This window comes from Plectropomus leopardus, chromosome 3, assembly GCF_026936395.1.
Source record: "Plectropomus leopardus strain MGB_pleo_1.0 chromosome 3, ASM2693639v1, whole genome shotgun sequence".
Lineage (NCBI taxonomy): Eukaryota > Metazoa > Chordata > Actinopteri > Perciformes > Serranidae > Plectropomus > Plectropomus leopardus.
This window is the reverse complement of record NC_142178.1, coordinates 603,436-620,690: the sequence shown is the minus strand read 5'-3', so window position 1 is coordinate 620,690 and position 17,255 is coordinate 603,436. Positions and strand designations below refer to the sequence as shown.

General features: G+C 39.6%; 1 protein-coding gene across 1 annotated transcript; it reads right to left on the bottom strand.

Annotated features, from left to right (window-relative positions):
- Positions 1 to 7,941: 7,941 nt before the first annotated feature.
- On the bottom strand, positions 7,942 to 8,928 carry LOC148189847 (uncharacterized protein C17orf113-like). Its single transcript, XM_088075112.1, has one exon. It carries the CDS (start codon positions 8,926 to 8,928, stop codon positions 7,942 to 7,944), a length of 987 nt encoding a protein of 328 aa, XP_087931238.1.
- Positions 8,929 to 17,255: the final 8,327 nt, after the last annotated feature.

Genomic DNA, 17,255 nt, shown 5'->3' with positions numbered 1-17,255 from the left:
TCGACACAGAGGTTTTAGCTAACTATAGACTGATATCTAATCTCCCCTTTATTTCTAAAATCTAAAAGTGGTTGCTCATCAACTCTGTGACTTTCTCCAAGGTAATAGTTTATTCGAGGACTTTCAGTCAGGTTTCAGAGTTCATCATAGTACAGAGACGGCACTAGTAAAAATCAATCACGACTTATTGATTGCTTCTGATACAGGTCTGGTCTCTGTCTTAGTCCTATTAGATCTCAGTGCCACATTTGACACCATTGACCATCAAATCTTACTGCACAGACTGGAACACTTAATTGGCCTTAAAGGAATGTCACTAAGCTGGTTTAAATCGTACTTATCAGATCAGTCCCTGTTTGTTCACTTCAATGATCAATCCTCTGTGCATACTAAGGACTACTTCGGAGTGCCACAAAGTTCGGTGCTTGGACCAATCCTTTTTACTTTATCTATGCTTCCCCTAGGCAACATAATTAGAAAACACGTTGTAAATTTCCACTGCTATGTTGACGATATGCAACTATATCTATCTATGAAACCAGATGAAACTGATCAGTTATCTAGACTTCAAACATGTCTTAAGGACATAAAAGCCTGGATGAGCTGTAATTTCTTGATGTTGAATTCAGACAAAACTGAAGTTGTTGTTCTTGGCTCCAAACACCTCAGAAACTCCTTTTCTAAACATGTAATTTTTCTAGATGGCATTACCTTGGCCTGTAGCACAACTGTAAGGAACCTCAGAGTTTTATTTGATCAAGACTTAGATCTTTTGCCTCCCATATAAAACAAACTTTTAGGACTGCTTTGTTTCACTTTGATAACATCTCAAAAATTAGACATATCCTGTCCCAAACAGATGCTGAAAAATTATTACACGCATTTGTCACTTCTAGGCTGGATTACTGTAACTCCCTATTATTCGGTTGCCCCAACAAATCTCTCCAACTAGTTCTGGTTCAGAACGCTGCTCTGATGGATCTATCGACCAACTGTGTGATGTTTGTTTTTATTAGGCCCAGTTTTTTTCAGTCTTTGAAAATAGTAAAATTAATCTCTTGGGCTCAGTTACTTCGGTTCGGACAGGAATGTTTGGCACGAGCTGTGCTCTTGTATCTAAATACACACACACACACACCTGGTGCACAGTCTGTATTCAGACACGTTTCATTAAAACCAAACCAATAACTATTTTTGTGCATTTTCAGTATTTACTCTCTAACCAGCTGCTGTTGGGATGTTGGGATGTTGGGTCAAATTTCCGGACGTGACCCCCGGTTCTCCATGGAGATTAGGTGCGTGGTCGGGGGCTCTAAATCGGGAGAAATACAGGAGAGATGTCGACGCCAGGAGGACACCGGGAGAGGGCAGGGATAATCGGCGGTTTCCCAGGAAAATCGGGAGGGTTGGCAAGTTTGCTTCTACCTTCTAAGGGGAAAGATACAGTGTACACAAACCTTTCTCACGTTTTGGCCTGGTGGGGGGGTCTCTAGCCTTGTTAACAATGTAGGGAAACACTGCAGATTTGCAGCGGGTTGGTGTCTTATCAAATGGGACACAGCAGGAAAATGTTTCCACTAATGTTGGCTGCCTTTTACCGGCTGCGTGTGGACTGACGCAGTCTTGTACATCTCAGAGTGAGAGACATTTTTCCCCTTGGCTGCTGCTTCTGTTTGACATTTTGAAACAAGGTGGTCACACTGCTGCCTTTAGTTGCAACAGCATTTAAATAAACTTTGCAGCGGACTGTGGTTTGTTCGAGATCTGACACCGCAAAACAGAAACCAGTTCCAAATGAATGACCAGACTGTGTCTTTTTTGGGAACGTAAAGCAGAGGCGAAAACCACAATTTTCATATTTAAAAATCGCCCTGAACCACAAATTTGAATTAATCGATAAAATAAATTTAGCATCCAACCCTAACCTCAGCGTAGATGAGAGCCATATTGTGACTGGTCCCTCTGTTGGTGTAGAGTTGAGTTAAGTTCATATTTCCTGCACCATGTCTTTATAAAATGACATAATTTCAAACTTTAAATGAACAGTAAAATATTTTTGTGCTGCTCTTTGTTCTTTGTCTTTTTTGAGGTATTTGTACCTAATGAGAAAGTTTTGTTGTTTGTTCAAATAAACATGCCTTTCTTCTCTGATATGCTGCCTACATTTTGTTCTTTTTACCGTACTTTGCAGCATTACTGGTCAGTTGTGCAAAACTCTTTTTGTTCTGTTGATAAATTATAGACTTTCACTGGTTTTCACTTTAATTGGATAGTCCTAACTACAAATGCTCAGTAGAAATGCAGACTGATAGTCTGTTGACCGTTCAACTATCAATGAGTTTACAATCAACAGATAGTGAACTACATATTAGTTGCTTATGTATTGATTATCAAATATTCCAATCTTTAGTTTACAATCAACATATTATCAACAGAGAGTTGACTAGTCATTAATTTGATGAGTTTGAGATACAGAGTGATCTGATTTGTTGATAGTCAACTTAAAAGAAGCTCACACCTACAGATAGATTAGTTGAATATTAGTTAATAACTTGTTGCAAAGAAAAACCACTGTCAGCAGATACTTTTTGTAAGATCTTTAAATAATTTGAAATGAGCATACAGTTTACTGGCAGTTAGTTGAATCCATGTGACTTACCTGTTGAAAGTGCTGACAGATTGTACATCACTTCTTATCTGTTAAAAAAAAAAAAAAAAAAAAATCTTAACTATCGAGTTAGAGTCGGGGCCCAGTGTTTGAACTAGCACCCAGTTAACATCTCACATTCAAACTTAACATTTAAAATGCATTTATTACAGTAAAATAAATCTATATAGATTGCCATGACAGAAAAATATGGACATTTTTTCCACATTTTTAGTGGTAGTGGAAGTGGAAGTAACTTGAATCCTTATAGCCAAAAAAGTTTTGAGAAATCTCAGTCTGTAACATACTCTAAACATGTTGACAGATTTCTAAAATAAACCTTTGAACAATTCATCAACATTAAGTGTCAACATTTACAGCTTCCTGGGGGGTATTGCACATAAGTAGAATTTAGAAATCCAGGATAACGGAAAAAAGAGAGGCTTGACCTCATCTTATCAGTGACTCCTGACTTAATCTGTTGCACATTTGCTAAACCAGGATGAGAAGGTGTGACTATGTCATGCCAGGTATAATATTCTGGATAAATGCACGTTCACAGCTGTCATGTAAGGGGAGGAATACATAAGTGCTTGAAGAAAACTTGTTGGAAGTATTTTGTAGTAGATAACCATTTTGTCTTTTGTCTGTGGGTCTCAGGTTCAAGTCTCCTTTCATGCAATCTTTGTCTCTTTATATCAAAACTATTCATTACTCATTACCTTTAACTTCAGTTGCACTGACATGTCAAAATACCACGCAAGGAAATACCTATCACTTTTACAAATCAGCTTGATACTGCCTTAAAGGTAAGCAGTGGAAATTATTAATTAATTAAATATACCATGAAGACTAATCACTAACACTTATAAAGGTAACGAGTATTTAGCAGATGCTTTTATCCTCCTCCACCACATTCAACATCACTACCAATAACAGAAGCAATAAAAGACATCACAAACGCTATTGAGCAAAAGAAATATGCTGTTGGAATATTTATTGATATCAATAAAGCCTTTGACACAATCAGCCATGACATACTAATAAAAAATACTGGAAAGATTCGGCATCAGAGTTATTGTGCTAGATTGGATTTATGAAGTTATTAGTTAGTTAGTTTGTTCACAATGTTTGGACATTGTTTGTGGTGTGGCTTCAGATTAGCCCATCAACTCACATGAAAACTGATAAATACTAATTTATAAAAATAATGGGCAAATGGTGTGATGTTTCTAAAAGGGACAGTCTGTTTTTTTTTTAAAATCTCTTTCTCTTTCCTTTTTGCCATGATTGTATTTCATTTGTTATTTACGACATCTATTGCACATCTGTCCGTCCTGGAAGAGGGATCCCTCATCATCTTCTACCGCTCTTCCTGAGGTTTCTTCCTTTTTTTTTCTCCCCACTACAGGGGTTCTTTTTCGGGAGTTTTTCCTTAGGTGATGTGAGGGTCTAAGGGCTGCATACGGCATCCTGCAGGGATGTCGTACACTGTAAAGCCCTCTGAGGCAAACCATGTTTTGTGATAATGGGCTCTATAAATAAAATTGACTTGACTTGACTACATATCTATAATCAGTGTATTCAACACATTCTCATCCCAAGTCGTCACTAATGAGGTGTTTCTACCAGCAGGTGGGTTTGGTTCACTTCACTTTGGTATGCATTTTTTTGTGTTTCCATTGTGAAAAGTGGTGAATGGTATCATAACTCATTGAGTACCATTGACGTATATATATGTCATTCAAAAGCCAACGCTTGAGTGCCATTGACATATATATACGTCAAAGTGTGTTTTCGGCAGCTGGCACAAGGGGGTGCTCTCACGCTCCCTGTGTGTAATTTTGGGGCTGCTGGGATTCGTAGTTGTAGTACAAAAGACGGTAGATCAAAGCATGAAGTGGAGTAGCTGGGATCAGAGAGCAGAGTGATCGGTATGGAGGTGATTCAAAACTACAGCACCAAAGCTACATCAATTCAATATCGGCATAAAATGCCCCCAAAAAACGGAAAGGGTCAAGTGGCCAGTTTTGCCAGCGGACGCTGGAAGAAACTCTCATGGATCTCCCCCCCCTTGCTCTTGACTGAGTGTCCCACGGGGTCCGAAGTGTTTACTTTGAAAAAATTGGAGTGTTCAAAGCGGGCCCGGTCGCCCGAACACTGCAGGTAGGAATAATGGAATAGGACAGTTTTATTTTGTGGGTTTTCTCTCTCTGAACTGGGGCCACAATTTCTTGCATTGTGCTGTACTTTGCATATTTATTTTACAATAAAATAACATTTGTAATACAATTTTCAGATGTCTTTTATGTTATTGAAGGCAAAATTATAACAGTCAAATCACTGTTGCTTGACAGACTCCCTTTCACAAAAATGCATTTTTCTCAGCTTTCTAGAAAAAAAGTGATATTTTTGATGAAATTAGCCTCTATTCAACTTCAGATAAATCAAAATTAAGCAAGGTCTAAAGAAATGGTTTTTTTTCCATGACGAAAAAGAGAGTTTCTTCTTTCATTTGAGCTATTCGGTGTTTTTCGTCTAGTCTTTGTACAAAATATTCTGTGGGTCTTGAAAGATGACTCAAAATGTCCAGAAAAGCTGGCAATAGCCACTTTCCATTATATAATAGAGCTGGCACTCAATGAGTTAAGTAACTTTGGAACCATTTTTTGTCACCCCTCTGATGGGGAACCTAGTACACAGATCCAGTACTAAAAGGAGGAGCTAGAAACACTGCAGTCAGTTGATTGGTCAGTAGAGAATCAACACTCTGTGCTCAGGGCTGAGCTGTGGCTGCTTTAATCACTGTTAATACCATCACAGGTTTTTCATATAATAGTTAACCTTTAAGATGCAAAGTTTACTTGTAACATTACCCACTCTGAGTTGACAACGTGAATCCATCAACGCACCTTAATTTTCAACTTTGACCAATGTTTTTATTTTCCTTTCTTGGATGACATACACTTTTAGTGATGACTGGATCTTCAAGGGTTTAAAAATGTATATCAATTTGCAACCTGATTATGTGAATCTGATCTTCACTTGGAGAAAAAAAATGTGTCTGGCTGTTGGAGCTTCATCCAGTGTGCTCAGGTAGCACGTAATCCCTGGTCTTGTCTGACAAGGAGTCAATGCACAAATCTACTATTTATAAATATGCCATTAATAGAGACTCACTGCAGCCAACAGTCCAGTTCTGTGGACGATGAACAGGGTCGAGACACTCTGTATCACCGGTACACAAGGAAATACAGCGAGTGCTGCTGGACGGAGCAATGAGTGACAGCAACCCTGCCCACATGTAAGAGTTACTTTTACTTTCGGTTGTGAAGGTACAATACCAAAAGATTTAGATAGAAACAAGGCTATATTGTCGCTTTGTCATTTGTGTCTACATATTATGCTTTAGGTATCTTCCAGCTGTTGACGCTCTGGGATACCGCAACCAGTGCTGGGACATCAACAAAAGTACATGGTTAGGTTAAGGAAAAAACATCATGGTTTGGCTCTGCATTCATACGGGAAGCAAACACTGGGATCCCGGGTGAAAGTCTGGGGTTTGTTTAGCATTACATATATTATACTGTTTTACATACCTTCTGAACCAATGATGTATGAGGTGTCCTGTTACAGTTTTAATGGACACCTCAAATCAGAAACACACATTTTCTGTGGGTGTTATGAAAGTAATAAATCTCCTGCAGTCAAAGTGGGTATATTTCTAATCAGAAGTGATTTAACATACCAGTATGTCTGAGGGACAACTTGATGACTTAAACATGCTTTCATCTTGTCTGTGCACACCTACGCAAGCATATAATCTGCATGTATACCATCTCAATATCACATGTACCCCACAGAGAGCCCTTGTTTTTGCAGTGCAGTCTGTTTGTTAGCAGACCCCCTTTGGAGCCTGGGTCACTGTGTTCTATTACTGCGCAGTATGCATGAAGCCAAACAAACAGCCTGGCAATAGGCAAAGCAAACAGTAGCTCAGCACCCTGCTGCCATTTAAGGCACAGCATGGGGCCTTTGCTGCCTGTGTGTGTGTGTGTGTGTGTGTTTGGAGGGACTGAGATGCTGAACGTTAGCACACAATAATTCCAATAACTTGATGAAGCTGAGAAACGTGTGTTTTCATGAGTATGAGTGAGTTTGTGAGGAAACAGTTCTGTTTGTGACTTTGTGAGCATGTTTGATGTTTTGTGTGTATGCGTGGGTGTTTTTTTTCTCTATAACTCTACACTTTTCAGATGTGCTGCGGCCAATAACTCATTGTCCTTCTGCAGCCGACTAGATCAGACTTTGTCCGCCAGCTCCATTGTGTCCTGATAACACCCATGTCTCATGCTGATAATTATCTGCACGACTGCTCTCCTCTCTTCTGCTCTCTTCACGTCTGAATGGGAAAGACAAAGAGCAAGTTCGTAAAAGAGCCTGAAAACTTCGTTAGGGAGTAAGAAGTGTGTGTGTGGGGGGAGCCTATAGACGAAAGGAGAGGAAGGAGAGATGATGATGATGAGTGTGGATAGGCATGGAGAATTGAATCTTTTAATCTCCCAAAGTGGGAAGAAAGCGACCTGATTCATTTGTGATTGGATTTCCTTTAAGTCCACAAGTAGGTCAATAGAGCCAGCATTGCTCATTAGCAAAGAGGGGGCTAGGGAGGAGAGTGAGGGAAAAGTTTTGTGTCTATGCAGTGAGCATCATTCATTTGAATCTGATTTATCAGATGAGGAGGAGGAGGAGGGTGAGGAGGAGGTGTGAGCAGAGCAGAGAGAGTTCTATGGGAAGTTTGGCTGTGAGGCTTTTTGTTGATGCTGTGAAAAGGTTGGAGCAGGCAGCAGATATAAAGCAGTAGAAACGACTTGCAAAAGAGCATTTACACTAAATATCAGTTTCTCCCTATTGAAAATGAGGGGCCTTATTAAGCCAAATAAAAATGATCTGAGGCAGAGGTTGCGCTAAACTTTTTCGTTGTATGTCATTTTGACTAACAGGGTCATAAAAATCCCGTCATAATCTATTTTTACCCGTCACTTTAAAATGATAATAATGACATATTCAATAGCATTTAATTTTCATTCATTTTTAATTAATATTCTGTCCGAACAAGTTTAACAGAGAATCCACACCGTGCCATCACACATCAAGCAGATGAATATGTAACTTATTCTCCGCAGTGACAAAAAACACTGACTGTGGCCCCAGTAGCTACATATGAACAATGAAATTAAACGATTGCACTTAAAATATGAACAGTTCACCTGCTGTGGTCTGAACGCACAGTCTCACACCTTCCTCCTGGTCCGCATGCACTTGAACTGTGTGCCCGCTTGTGCGTAATCAAATGTCTCAAGTGGGATTGCTGCAGAGGCTATTGTCATGAGGTTTTGGACTTTTGCCTCAGACAGACGACTTCTCATGGCTGTTTTGATGTCGTTCTGGAGGCTGAATCCGCGCTCTGCTGCCACACTGGAGACTGGAATTACAAGCGCCACTTCAGCCAAAGTTTTGAAATCAGGGAACATTTCTCCAAGTGAAGTGATCAGTAGTCGGCAAGACTCTCTGAACAAGGGGTTTCCTGATCCCGCAAGCACTCGCTTCAGTGGGAGGAAATCCCGCAGCATGCGCTCCTTCTGCACCAGTGGTTCAGCTGCACTGGTCTGTGACCCGTAATGGTCACAGATGCGCTCCAAAGCCTCCTGTCCATAACTCTTCAATGCGCTGTCAGCACCCGAATAGCGAGATGCATTGAGTACGGTGTCCAGGTCAGAGATGATGCTCAGATGCTCTGATGGGAATCTTTTTTTGATTGATTTGGTTACCTCTACGATGTACTCTGTGCGTAAAGTTGAAAATGTCTGCGCGTCTGCATGTGTGAGTGTGACGCCACAGAACTTGCCATCTTGTGAGGCCTCGTTGAATTTTTTCTCCGCCTCACCTGGCCCATTCATCAAGTCTTCCAGACTGGCCACAATCATGCTTACGACAGGTAAGATGGAGGAGATGTTAACGTCTTCTTTTTGGAAGGTGAGGTTCATGCGGTTCACCACGGCCAAAACGTCAGTCAGCAAGTGAGTCAAAGCAGGGAATGTGTATGTTTGAAGGTGCTTTCTGATGCCCTTAGCTACCGGGCAGTTTTTCGCATCTTCCTCCTCCCCCAACTCCGAAACCAGAGCAGCCCAGTTGGCACGTATGCCCTTAACTGCCCTCTCCAGAGACAGCCAGCGTGTAGCCGATGGTTGTTTTAGGCTCAGCAGGTCGTGTTCCCCCATTTCTTTTTGAAGTTCATTTAGTCTGTATGTTCGTATGGGCGAATTCTTGTAGTATGTGTATATGTTATTAACAGTGGTGACATATGCATTTACTTGACGCGCAGCCATGGAGGCATCACGGGCAGCAAGCGCTGTCCTGTGTGCACCACAGTGAATGTTTACAATGAAGGGACAGTCATTCTGACACAACTGCTGTGCAACTCCGGCCTTTCAACCCACCATCACATTCGCTCCATCACTTCCAAGTCCAACAACCCGAGCCATAGCAACCCCACGGCCTGACAGCACATCTTTTATTTTTGCTGTGATGCATTCAGCAGTGCCTTTCTGTTGAAGTGTCAGGTATGTGATTAGCATTTTCTCCATAGTGATATTAGTGGTTTCATCTACTATTATTCCAAAATATCTGCTGTTGGCGATGCAGTCATCAATATCACTGGTTATGGTCTTCGCTAAGGCCTCTTCCATCTCACTGACTGTCTCATGGTGGGTGTATGTATGTGCACTATTAAGGTTAGGACAGCTGGCAGACTATAAGAGATTAATCAGGTAAGGATACAGGTTGCTCGGGGTGTTTGTTTTAGCCTTATGCAGCACGACCTTAAGTTGTGTTTTTAATGCCTCGTTGCAGGCAACCTGTGATTTCTCCACATGCTTAATCATAACCACAAAACAGAAACAGTGAAACAGAATCATTGTGTTTTGGTTTATGAAAGAGAGTAGTAATAGTGTACAGTTTCACATGGCATTGTGGGTATTTTGTGGACTAAACTGGCTTTGATGTTGACGCTACAGGGGTTCTTTTTCAAGAGTTTTTCCTTGGGTGATGTGAGGGTCTAAGGGCAGAGGGATGTTGTACGCTGTAAAGCCCTCTGAGGCAAACCGTGTTTTGTGATAATGGGCTCTATAAATAAAATTGATTTGACTTGGCTACCTACAGGGTAATTTAGAGGAAAGATGTCTGAAGTTAACTCCTAAGTTTTTTGTAAGTATGGGGTACTTTAGGGGAAAGACATTTGAAGTTATCCGCTTAGTATTTTGTAAATACTGGGTACTCATGGGGTACTTTAGAGGAAAAAAAATTAACTTATCCTCTAAATATTTTCTTAGTACTGGGTACCTATGGGGTATGGTACAGGTTTATATATCCAAATGATTTACAAAAATGGGATCCTGCTAATAATGCAATTCTCTGTTGTATTGATAATTATTTTCTATTCTCTAGTTATCTTACTTGTCTTTGGCATCATAGGGTATATTGTTTGAACAAACAACATACCAAGGGGTTTTTTTCCTCTTTATTGAACATACAAATCAGACAAGCATTCAGCTGGTGGACATGGAATGGACCCCTCATTCATCCAACACTGCACCAACACACAAGGAGCAGGCTAAAGAGTGAAAACAAACCCACCTTTTCTCAGCTCCAAAGAAGGCTTTTGTTGTCATCCAAGGACAAAAAAGTAACAAAATACATTAATGTAACAATGTCACAGACAAATATCAAGGTGGATCAAACGTAGCTATGCTATACGGTCTGTTGGCAAGAATTATTTCCCCCCAAAATTATAAATGAAATGTAATTAAAGTTTAATTTGTTATGTAAGTGTAAATTGAAAACTGAAGCACACAAGACCACCAGATGGGCTACTTCTGAATAAATACCATTGTAATTTCTTTAAATCAATGCAAGTCTCCACTGTTCCCTTTTATTGCCCAGTGCCTACAGAGTACTTACCTTGTACTTACAAAGTACTTACCATGTACTTACATAGTACTTAGAGGGGCGAGGGCTAGATTATGGAGTATCCACTGTTCCCCATTTCTTACCCTATTGTTAAACATTACTTACCCTGTAATTACATAATATTTACCATGTACTTCCACAGTACTTACAGGGGTATGGGCTGAATTATGTAGTATCCACTATTCCCCTTTCATACCCTGTAGTTACACAATACTTATCCAGTACTACCACATCTTTACAGGGGTGCAGGCTGGATAGAGTATCCACAGTTCCCTGTTCTTTCCCTGTACTTACATAGTACTTACAGGGGTGCGGTCTACTTTGTCTAATTTGTACTTTGTACAAAGTACTTTTCCTGGAGAATCTTGAATCTCAAGAATCTTGTAACCAACCTCGAGGTCATCAGAGTACCTAAATATATTAGGACCAGTGTCTAAATTCGTAAGAGAGGTTGAAAGAGAATGACAGACACAATAAGCAACTGGAGTCACAGGGTGCATTTCACTTTAATCACTCCTGCTGTTATAATTGTCTAGATCTAATTTCTTCCTAAAGTGTTAATAAAGTTCACAACAGGTATTCATATCTTCACTATTTGAAACCATGATACTCTCCTCTGCTGATCGATATCACACTTATGAGAAAACCAATAATTCTTTGGCAGATCATTAACTAAGTAAAACAGTATTAACCACGTGTAACAAACATAACGAACATGTGTAAAAATAAATAAGTGTAATACTACGGTGTCCAAACACTCTGATATAATTACAGGTTATTTAAAATCCTATTTGAGTAAAGGAACACAAGTACTTGCATCAAAATATAGTCTTTAATATGACCAAAGGTCTATTAAAAAGACCTATAATTAGGAAATGACAATTCACATGATTACAAAACAATATAGAATCTACAAATACAATGTATATGAAAGATAATTAAAATATAGATAAAGGAGATGCATATCAAAATGCAAATCTGTATTAAGAGTCTTTCCATTCAGTGTGTAGCACGCTGCTGTCAGAGGGTTACGAAAGGTCACACCCCTCCACACACACACACACACACGCACACGCACACACACACACACACACACACACAGGCACAGCTTGTGTGCCCCTCAAAATCTGCATATAAGCAAAGTTCCATTTCTTGAGGTATGAGATCACCACACAACATTTCAAAGTACATTTTACTTTGAATACAAAAATCAGTCAGTGTGGTCCTTTCTTACAGTCTGGCGATGTATGGATGTGTGTCAAGTGTTGGTGGCGCAACAAAAGCGGAAATTGTCAGTTTCTATGATGTAGAGATCTCCTGATGTCTCCTTGAGTCTTTGCAGGAGCTCAGTCGACAGCTCCTTGGAGGAATCAACTCACTAGTCTGTAAACTCTCCTCCTGTTGAATTCTAGCTAGTTGCTTGCTAGCCAGGTCAAGGTTTTCAAATGTAAACATCAGTAAACATCAAAGGAAAGATGGAGAAGAAATGGACAACAGCTGAATTAGCATTCTGCTAGCCTTTATACATGCATTGGAAAATAAACCAGTTGACCTCTGTTACCCATAAGTCTCCAACAGGATATCAGGAACTGTAATATGATTCGATTCAGCGAGACTTGGCTAAATCCTTTCCATTCAATCAAATGATCCCTTTCTATTTGTTGATCTAACAGAGCAGAGGACTCTCATCAGAGAAGGAGAGGAGGACTATGTTTTATGGTAAATAAGGACTGATATGCCAGTGGGAATGTGATGTGCTGTCCCGGCCGATCCTGCTGTGGATCACTGCTAATAGAGGCTGCATTGTGAAGCTATCATATTGAAGAAGAGTGACCATGAGGCTGTTCTGTACATGATTATTCTACATTGTAACATAATGCCACTTTGCAGCTGACTTCTGCATCTACATATTACACTGTAGGTATCCTTCTGCATCTGTTTTTATGCTCTGGGATGCTGTTACCGTGATGTCAACACAAGCACATGGTGGGATGGCACTTGGTTTTGCAACAACAGGACAAGGCAACCAATGCCAGAACATCAACAAATGCCCATGCTGGTGCAGATGGTTAGGGTTAGGCAACAAAATTATAGATGGTTAGGATTTAGGGAAAGTGGCACATGGTAAGGTGAAGATAAAAACATCACATTCAGATGGAAAGTGAACACCAAACTCCTGCATGAAAGTCTGAAATTTTTTTGATCCAACCACCAACTCTCCCATTCACCCTATAGGGATCTCTGTGCTCCTGATACTACATTGTTACTGACAGTATTTTAACCTGATGCCATCCAGCAGCATATACATAATGTGGACAAGACAGTGTCTCTGGGCGCATTCACAACTGACACTCCCTGACTGTGTATCATGCTGCCGCAACAGGTGGCTTTTGGTGTCGTAACGTGAACTATAGACTCCTGTATGACAGTGCAGGGTTTGTTGGATCCAGTCACTGCCCATTCTGCCCTCATGCTCCTAATATTACGATGTTACAGGCAGCGTTTTAATTGGAAATCGTCCTGCAATAGCTTCCATCCGGCTACATTCTCTAGTGACGCAGCAGGTGCCATCTGGCCATCCACTGGCGTATAATAACACTGTGAGTGGTTCTGTGGGGCCTCGTTATCACATGACATCTAGAAGTATCCAGATATATGGACAATTATAAAGCCACAACCATCAATGTAAGAAGAAGCAAGACAGACTAAATTACAGAGTACAAGTTAAAGGAGCTGATGGGATCACATTTCACTGAACTTGTACCTTGTATAGTTTCCATTTGAAAATGAAATCACTGATTGATTGATAGATTGCTTTTAGTTGGACTTTCAATGCAGAATGAGTAGGAATAAAAAAAACAACAACAAAAACAACACAACACATATTAAAGTAATAATGTTCAGTCATCGTGTAAGGCACACTCTCAGTGTGTATCTACAGAGATCCAGCCTGGATTTTCTTATTTTGTTTTTTGAGCATCAAGCTTGGTGCAGTGGTATGTAGCTATTAAAGATATAAAACTGTAGCGACCAAGAGCAAGGTCATAATCACAGGGAGGAAGGGCCAAACTGGAATACTGTCTTTCCAAACTGTAACCAACAAATCCTTCTAATCCTATTTTGAAAGGTCCACTGTGGAAGATTCAGAGTGATTAAGTGGCATCTATTGGTAGTTAAAGCAGATTGCAACTGTTATGGGTCCCAGGGATGGTACCAAAGCCACAAAAATGTAACCTGTATAAGTAAGTAAAAAAAAGGAACAATAAGGTGGTGTTTTTCTTTTCTATTGCTTCTCTGGTTGTTTTATTAACAACCCAAACTCATGTAAGCTCAATACATTCTCATTTAATGCATTTTCAGTTCTGCTTCCTGTGTTTTACAGTTACATTAAATTAAGTACTGTCCCTAACTTAACTCAGTATTCTTTTCATTTCAACAAAATACACATCTATCCACTCTATTCAGGTACTCTTTCTGTGATTAACATATAACAATTGACCTTTCACAAACCAAACTTGACATTCACTTCTGGAATAAATACCAGATACTGAAAGGTATTGACTAGAAACAGGGGCAGAGCTTCCATGGTGGCACAAGAGGGGCACCTGCCCCTCTTGTAATCTGACTAGCCACCCCAGTTGTCATTGGCTCTTACTGATGTCAATCATTTAATTTAATTTGTCAGTTTTTTAAAGTCGTCATTACAAATTACTGATACAATTACTTTTGTTCCATAAACTGTTTTTAAATACTTAGTAGAGATGTGGATAACTTAGTCTGGTTTATCTAACTTAGCATGGTTGGACATGCTCTTCTCTGTTACACTAAAGTCTCAGTTTTGCGACACGAATCAACAACAGTAATTTACAAGTAATGTGTTGCTTTTCATTGTGTTTGTGGACGTGTTTTCAAGGTAGACTAACAATGAAACGACGACAAAGGAAGCTATCCAAGGTTTCATAAGGTTCATAAGGTTGTTCAGTAGCCGACATGAAAATGGGTAGGCAGGCTTTTATCATCTATCAGTCTTATTAGATCAGCATAGTAATCAGCATTCTTCCGCCTGTCTTCAGCTAACTGTTCTTGGCTATCGCCGGTGGGCTCATGTAGAATGGTCTCTTTTATCTTCAGAATATGTAAGTAGCCTAGAAATCTTGTTTCCCATAGGTAATACTTATCTTTCGATCCATCAAACAGAAGTTGTGGGGCCTGGACTCCCCTTGCTCTGCTTGGCATTTTTTGCTGACGGGCTAATCATGCCACAATCCACATGCTGCACTTTTTTTTTTTGTTAAGCTAACTGTTAGCTTCTTTGGTTCTCAGGTGATACGTCACATAAAACTTCTTCTCAAGCTTCCTCACACAAGCACTCACTTATATCCAAGCTTGTCCACATAGTCTGAAGTCCCACGTTTTACTTCTTCTGGAAAGCTAATTTTGTGCCCAACTCAGCCTTGGTCCATAACCTGCAAATTTGTGCTGCGCCATTTTCATGCGTATGAAGGATAAGCAGGGCTTGACTCAGTTCTCTCTTTAGCCTTTAGGCATATTTAAAGAAACAAATGCAGCAGTCATCATCATCATCATCGCTGCTTGGTGTCGTGGGCAGCACCCTGCTCCTCATATCGCATCGGGCAGGCAAACAGCAAAAATGAACGTGATGACGTCTCATTGGAACATGCTGAAAAGCCCTGGACACAACAATAATACGGCTGATGATGTAACACAGAGTGAGGGCATAAATAAACAAGTGAGTATTCTGCTTAAGTCTTACCAATAAAATTCTCACAATGAAATTGAGAACAATAAAAAACAATATTCTATACTCTTAATCAGTAGTTAGTGCTCAGCTCTGTACAGTAAACACCTCAGTGTTCTGTGTAGTCATCAGTCTTAAGCAGAATAAACACTACTCCCACAGTGAATTTGAGAACAATAACAACAATATCCTATACTCTAAATTATTATTGTTCTCAGTTTCATTGCGAGAATTGTTCTGTACAGCAATCTCTATGAGATGTTTACTGATTAAGAGTATATGATATTGTTGTTATTGTTCTCAATTTCATTGTGAAAATTTGAGGTGTGCATATTCTACTTAAGACTGATTACTCTACAGAGCTGAGCCCTAACTGCTGATTAAGAGTGTGATATTGTTTTCATTTTCACTGTGAGAATTTATGGTGCTTCTTACTCTGTTGCACACTTTTTTTTACTACATGCTTAGAGTATTGATTATAATTAAAAAAACAGTAATAAATATGAAATATGTGATGATTGACAGTACTATAAATAGTGTTCTTGCACAATGCACTGCACTCACTTACGCTGCCCTAGGCTTCTGTTGGTAAGCCTACTAATTGCACATACGATTCAAATGTTGATGAAAATATTGTAAACAAGGGGTCATATCCATCAGAATTTTAATATTAACAGTGAAAAATAAAAAGGTCATATTCACCTTCCTTACAAGGTTGAAGAGTTAAGATGGCACTGAACATGTCACTGGCATACTTTCATTACAAAAAAAATCAAATACATTCTACTTGTTCAAAGCCTCTTTGTGCAACAGTTGGGCAAAAACAACACAGGGTCAGGGTAGAGGTTCAACATTCTTTGATCTCTTGACATCTCACATGTGCTTCTCATCTGCACATACAAAACCTGGTGCGAGACTGACCACAGCTATTGTGCACCTGCAATGATTGAAATAGCTATACAAGTTTTACAGTTACTCTCACTTTTATTTTATTTCAGTGTCCCACTGTACCCAAAGACGCCAGGCCTAGTGGGAGGGAGAGAAGACCACATGAATCAGAGTTCTCATTGTAATAAAGAACCCACACACAAAAATTCAGCGCTGCGCGACTTTCCAGTGCAGAGATTTGCAAGACACACACATCCTACTGTATATATTACTAGAAATTACGCACGAACGCACCGGCGTCAAACTGTCAGCGTGTGTTCCTCTCCTTTATACGGGTTCACATTAAATATATGCAGATCTCTGCTCACTACCCTTAAAGAATAATGAATTATGATTCTGAAATTCATACATTTATGGCCATGATGACGTGGGATGGTCTGATCTACACCAAACCTGCAGTGAGTCTTCTCACTGACAAGCGTTAGTGTTACTCTAAGTTACTCTAAAAAAAATCAGCTCTCAAAGTGCTTTCCAGGCTCAGTGACCACGTATTACATGGTTATAAAAAGAAAAAAAAAATTAATTCATAACACCCCAGCGTATCTATCTAGCTATCTATCTAGCTATCTATCTATCTATCTATCTGGTTTAGTTCTCTGGGTTTTATTTTGACATTGTTACTTTTACTTCCACGTCATGTGACCGCCCTGATTCATTTCTTTACTATTTTTGCATTAAATCACAAAAAGAAATTAAAATTCGACCATTATTTTGAAATTCATTTTCTCGATTTTGTTTTCTAACCAAACATGGGATAATGGAAATGCAATCCGTTCATTTTTGATTGCCAATTGAAAATAGAAAGAACGAATGATACACGGATTGAAATTGGTCCGTGTATATTTTGGCAATTTTCCGTTCTGAAACGGGTAT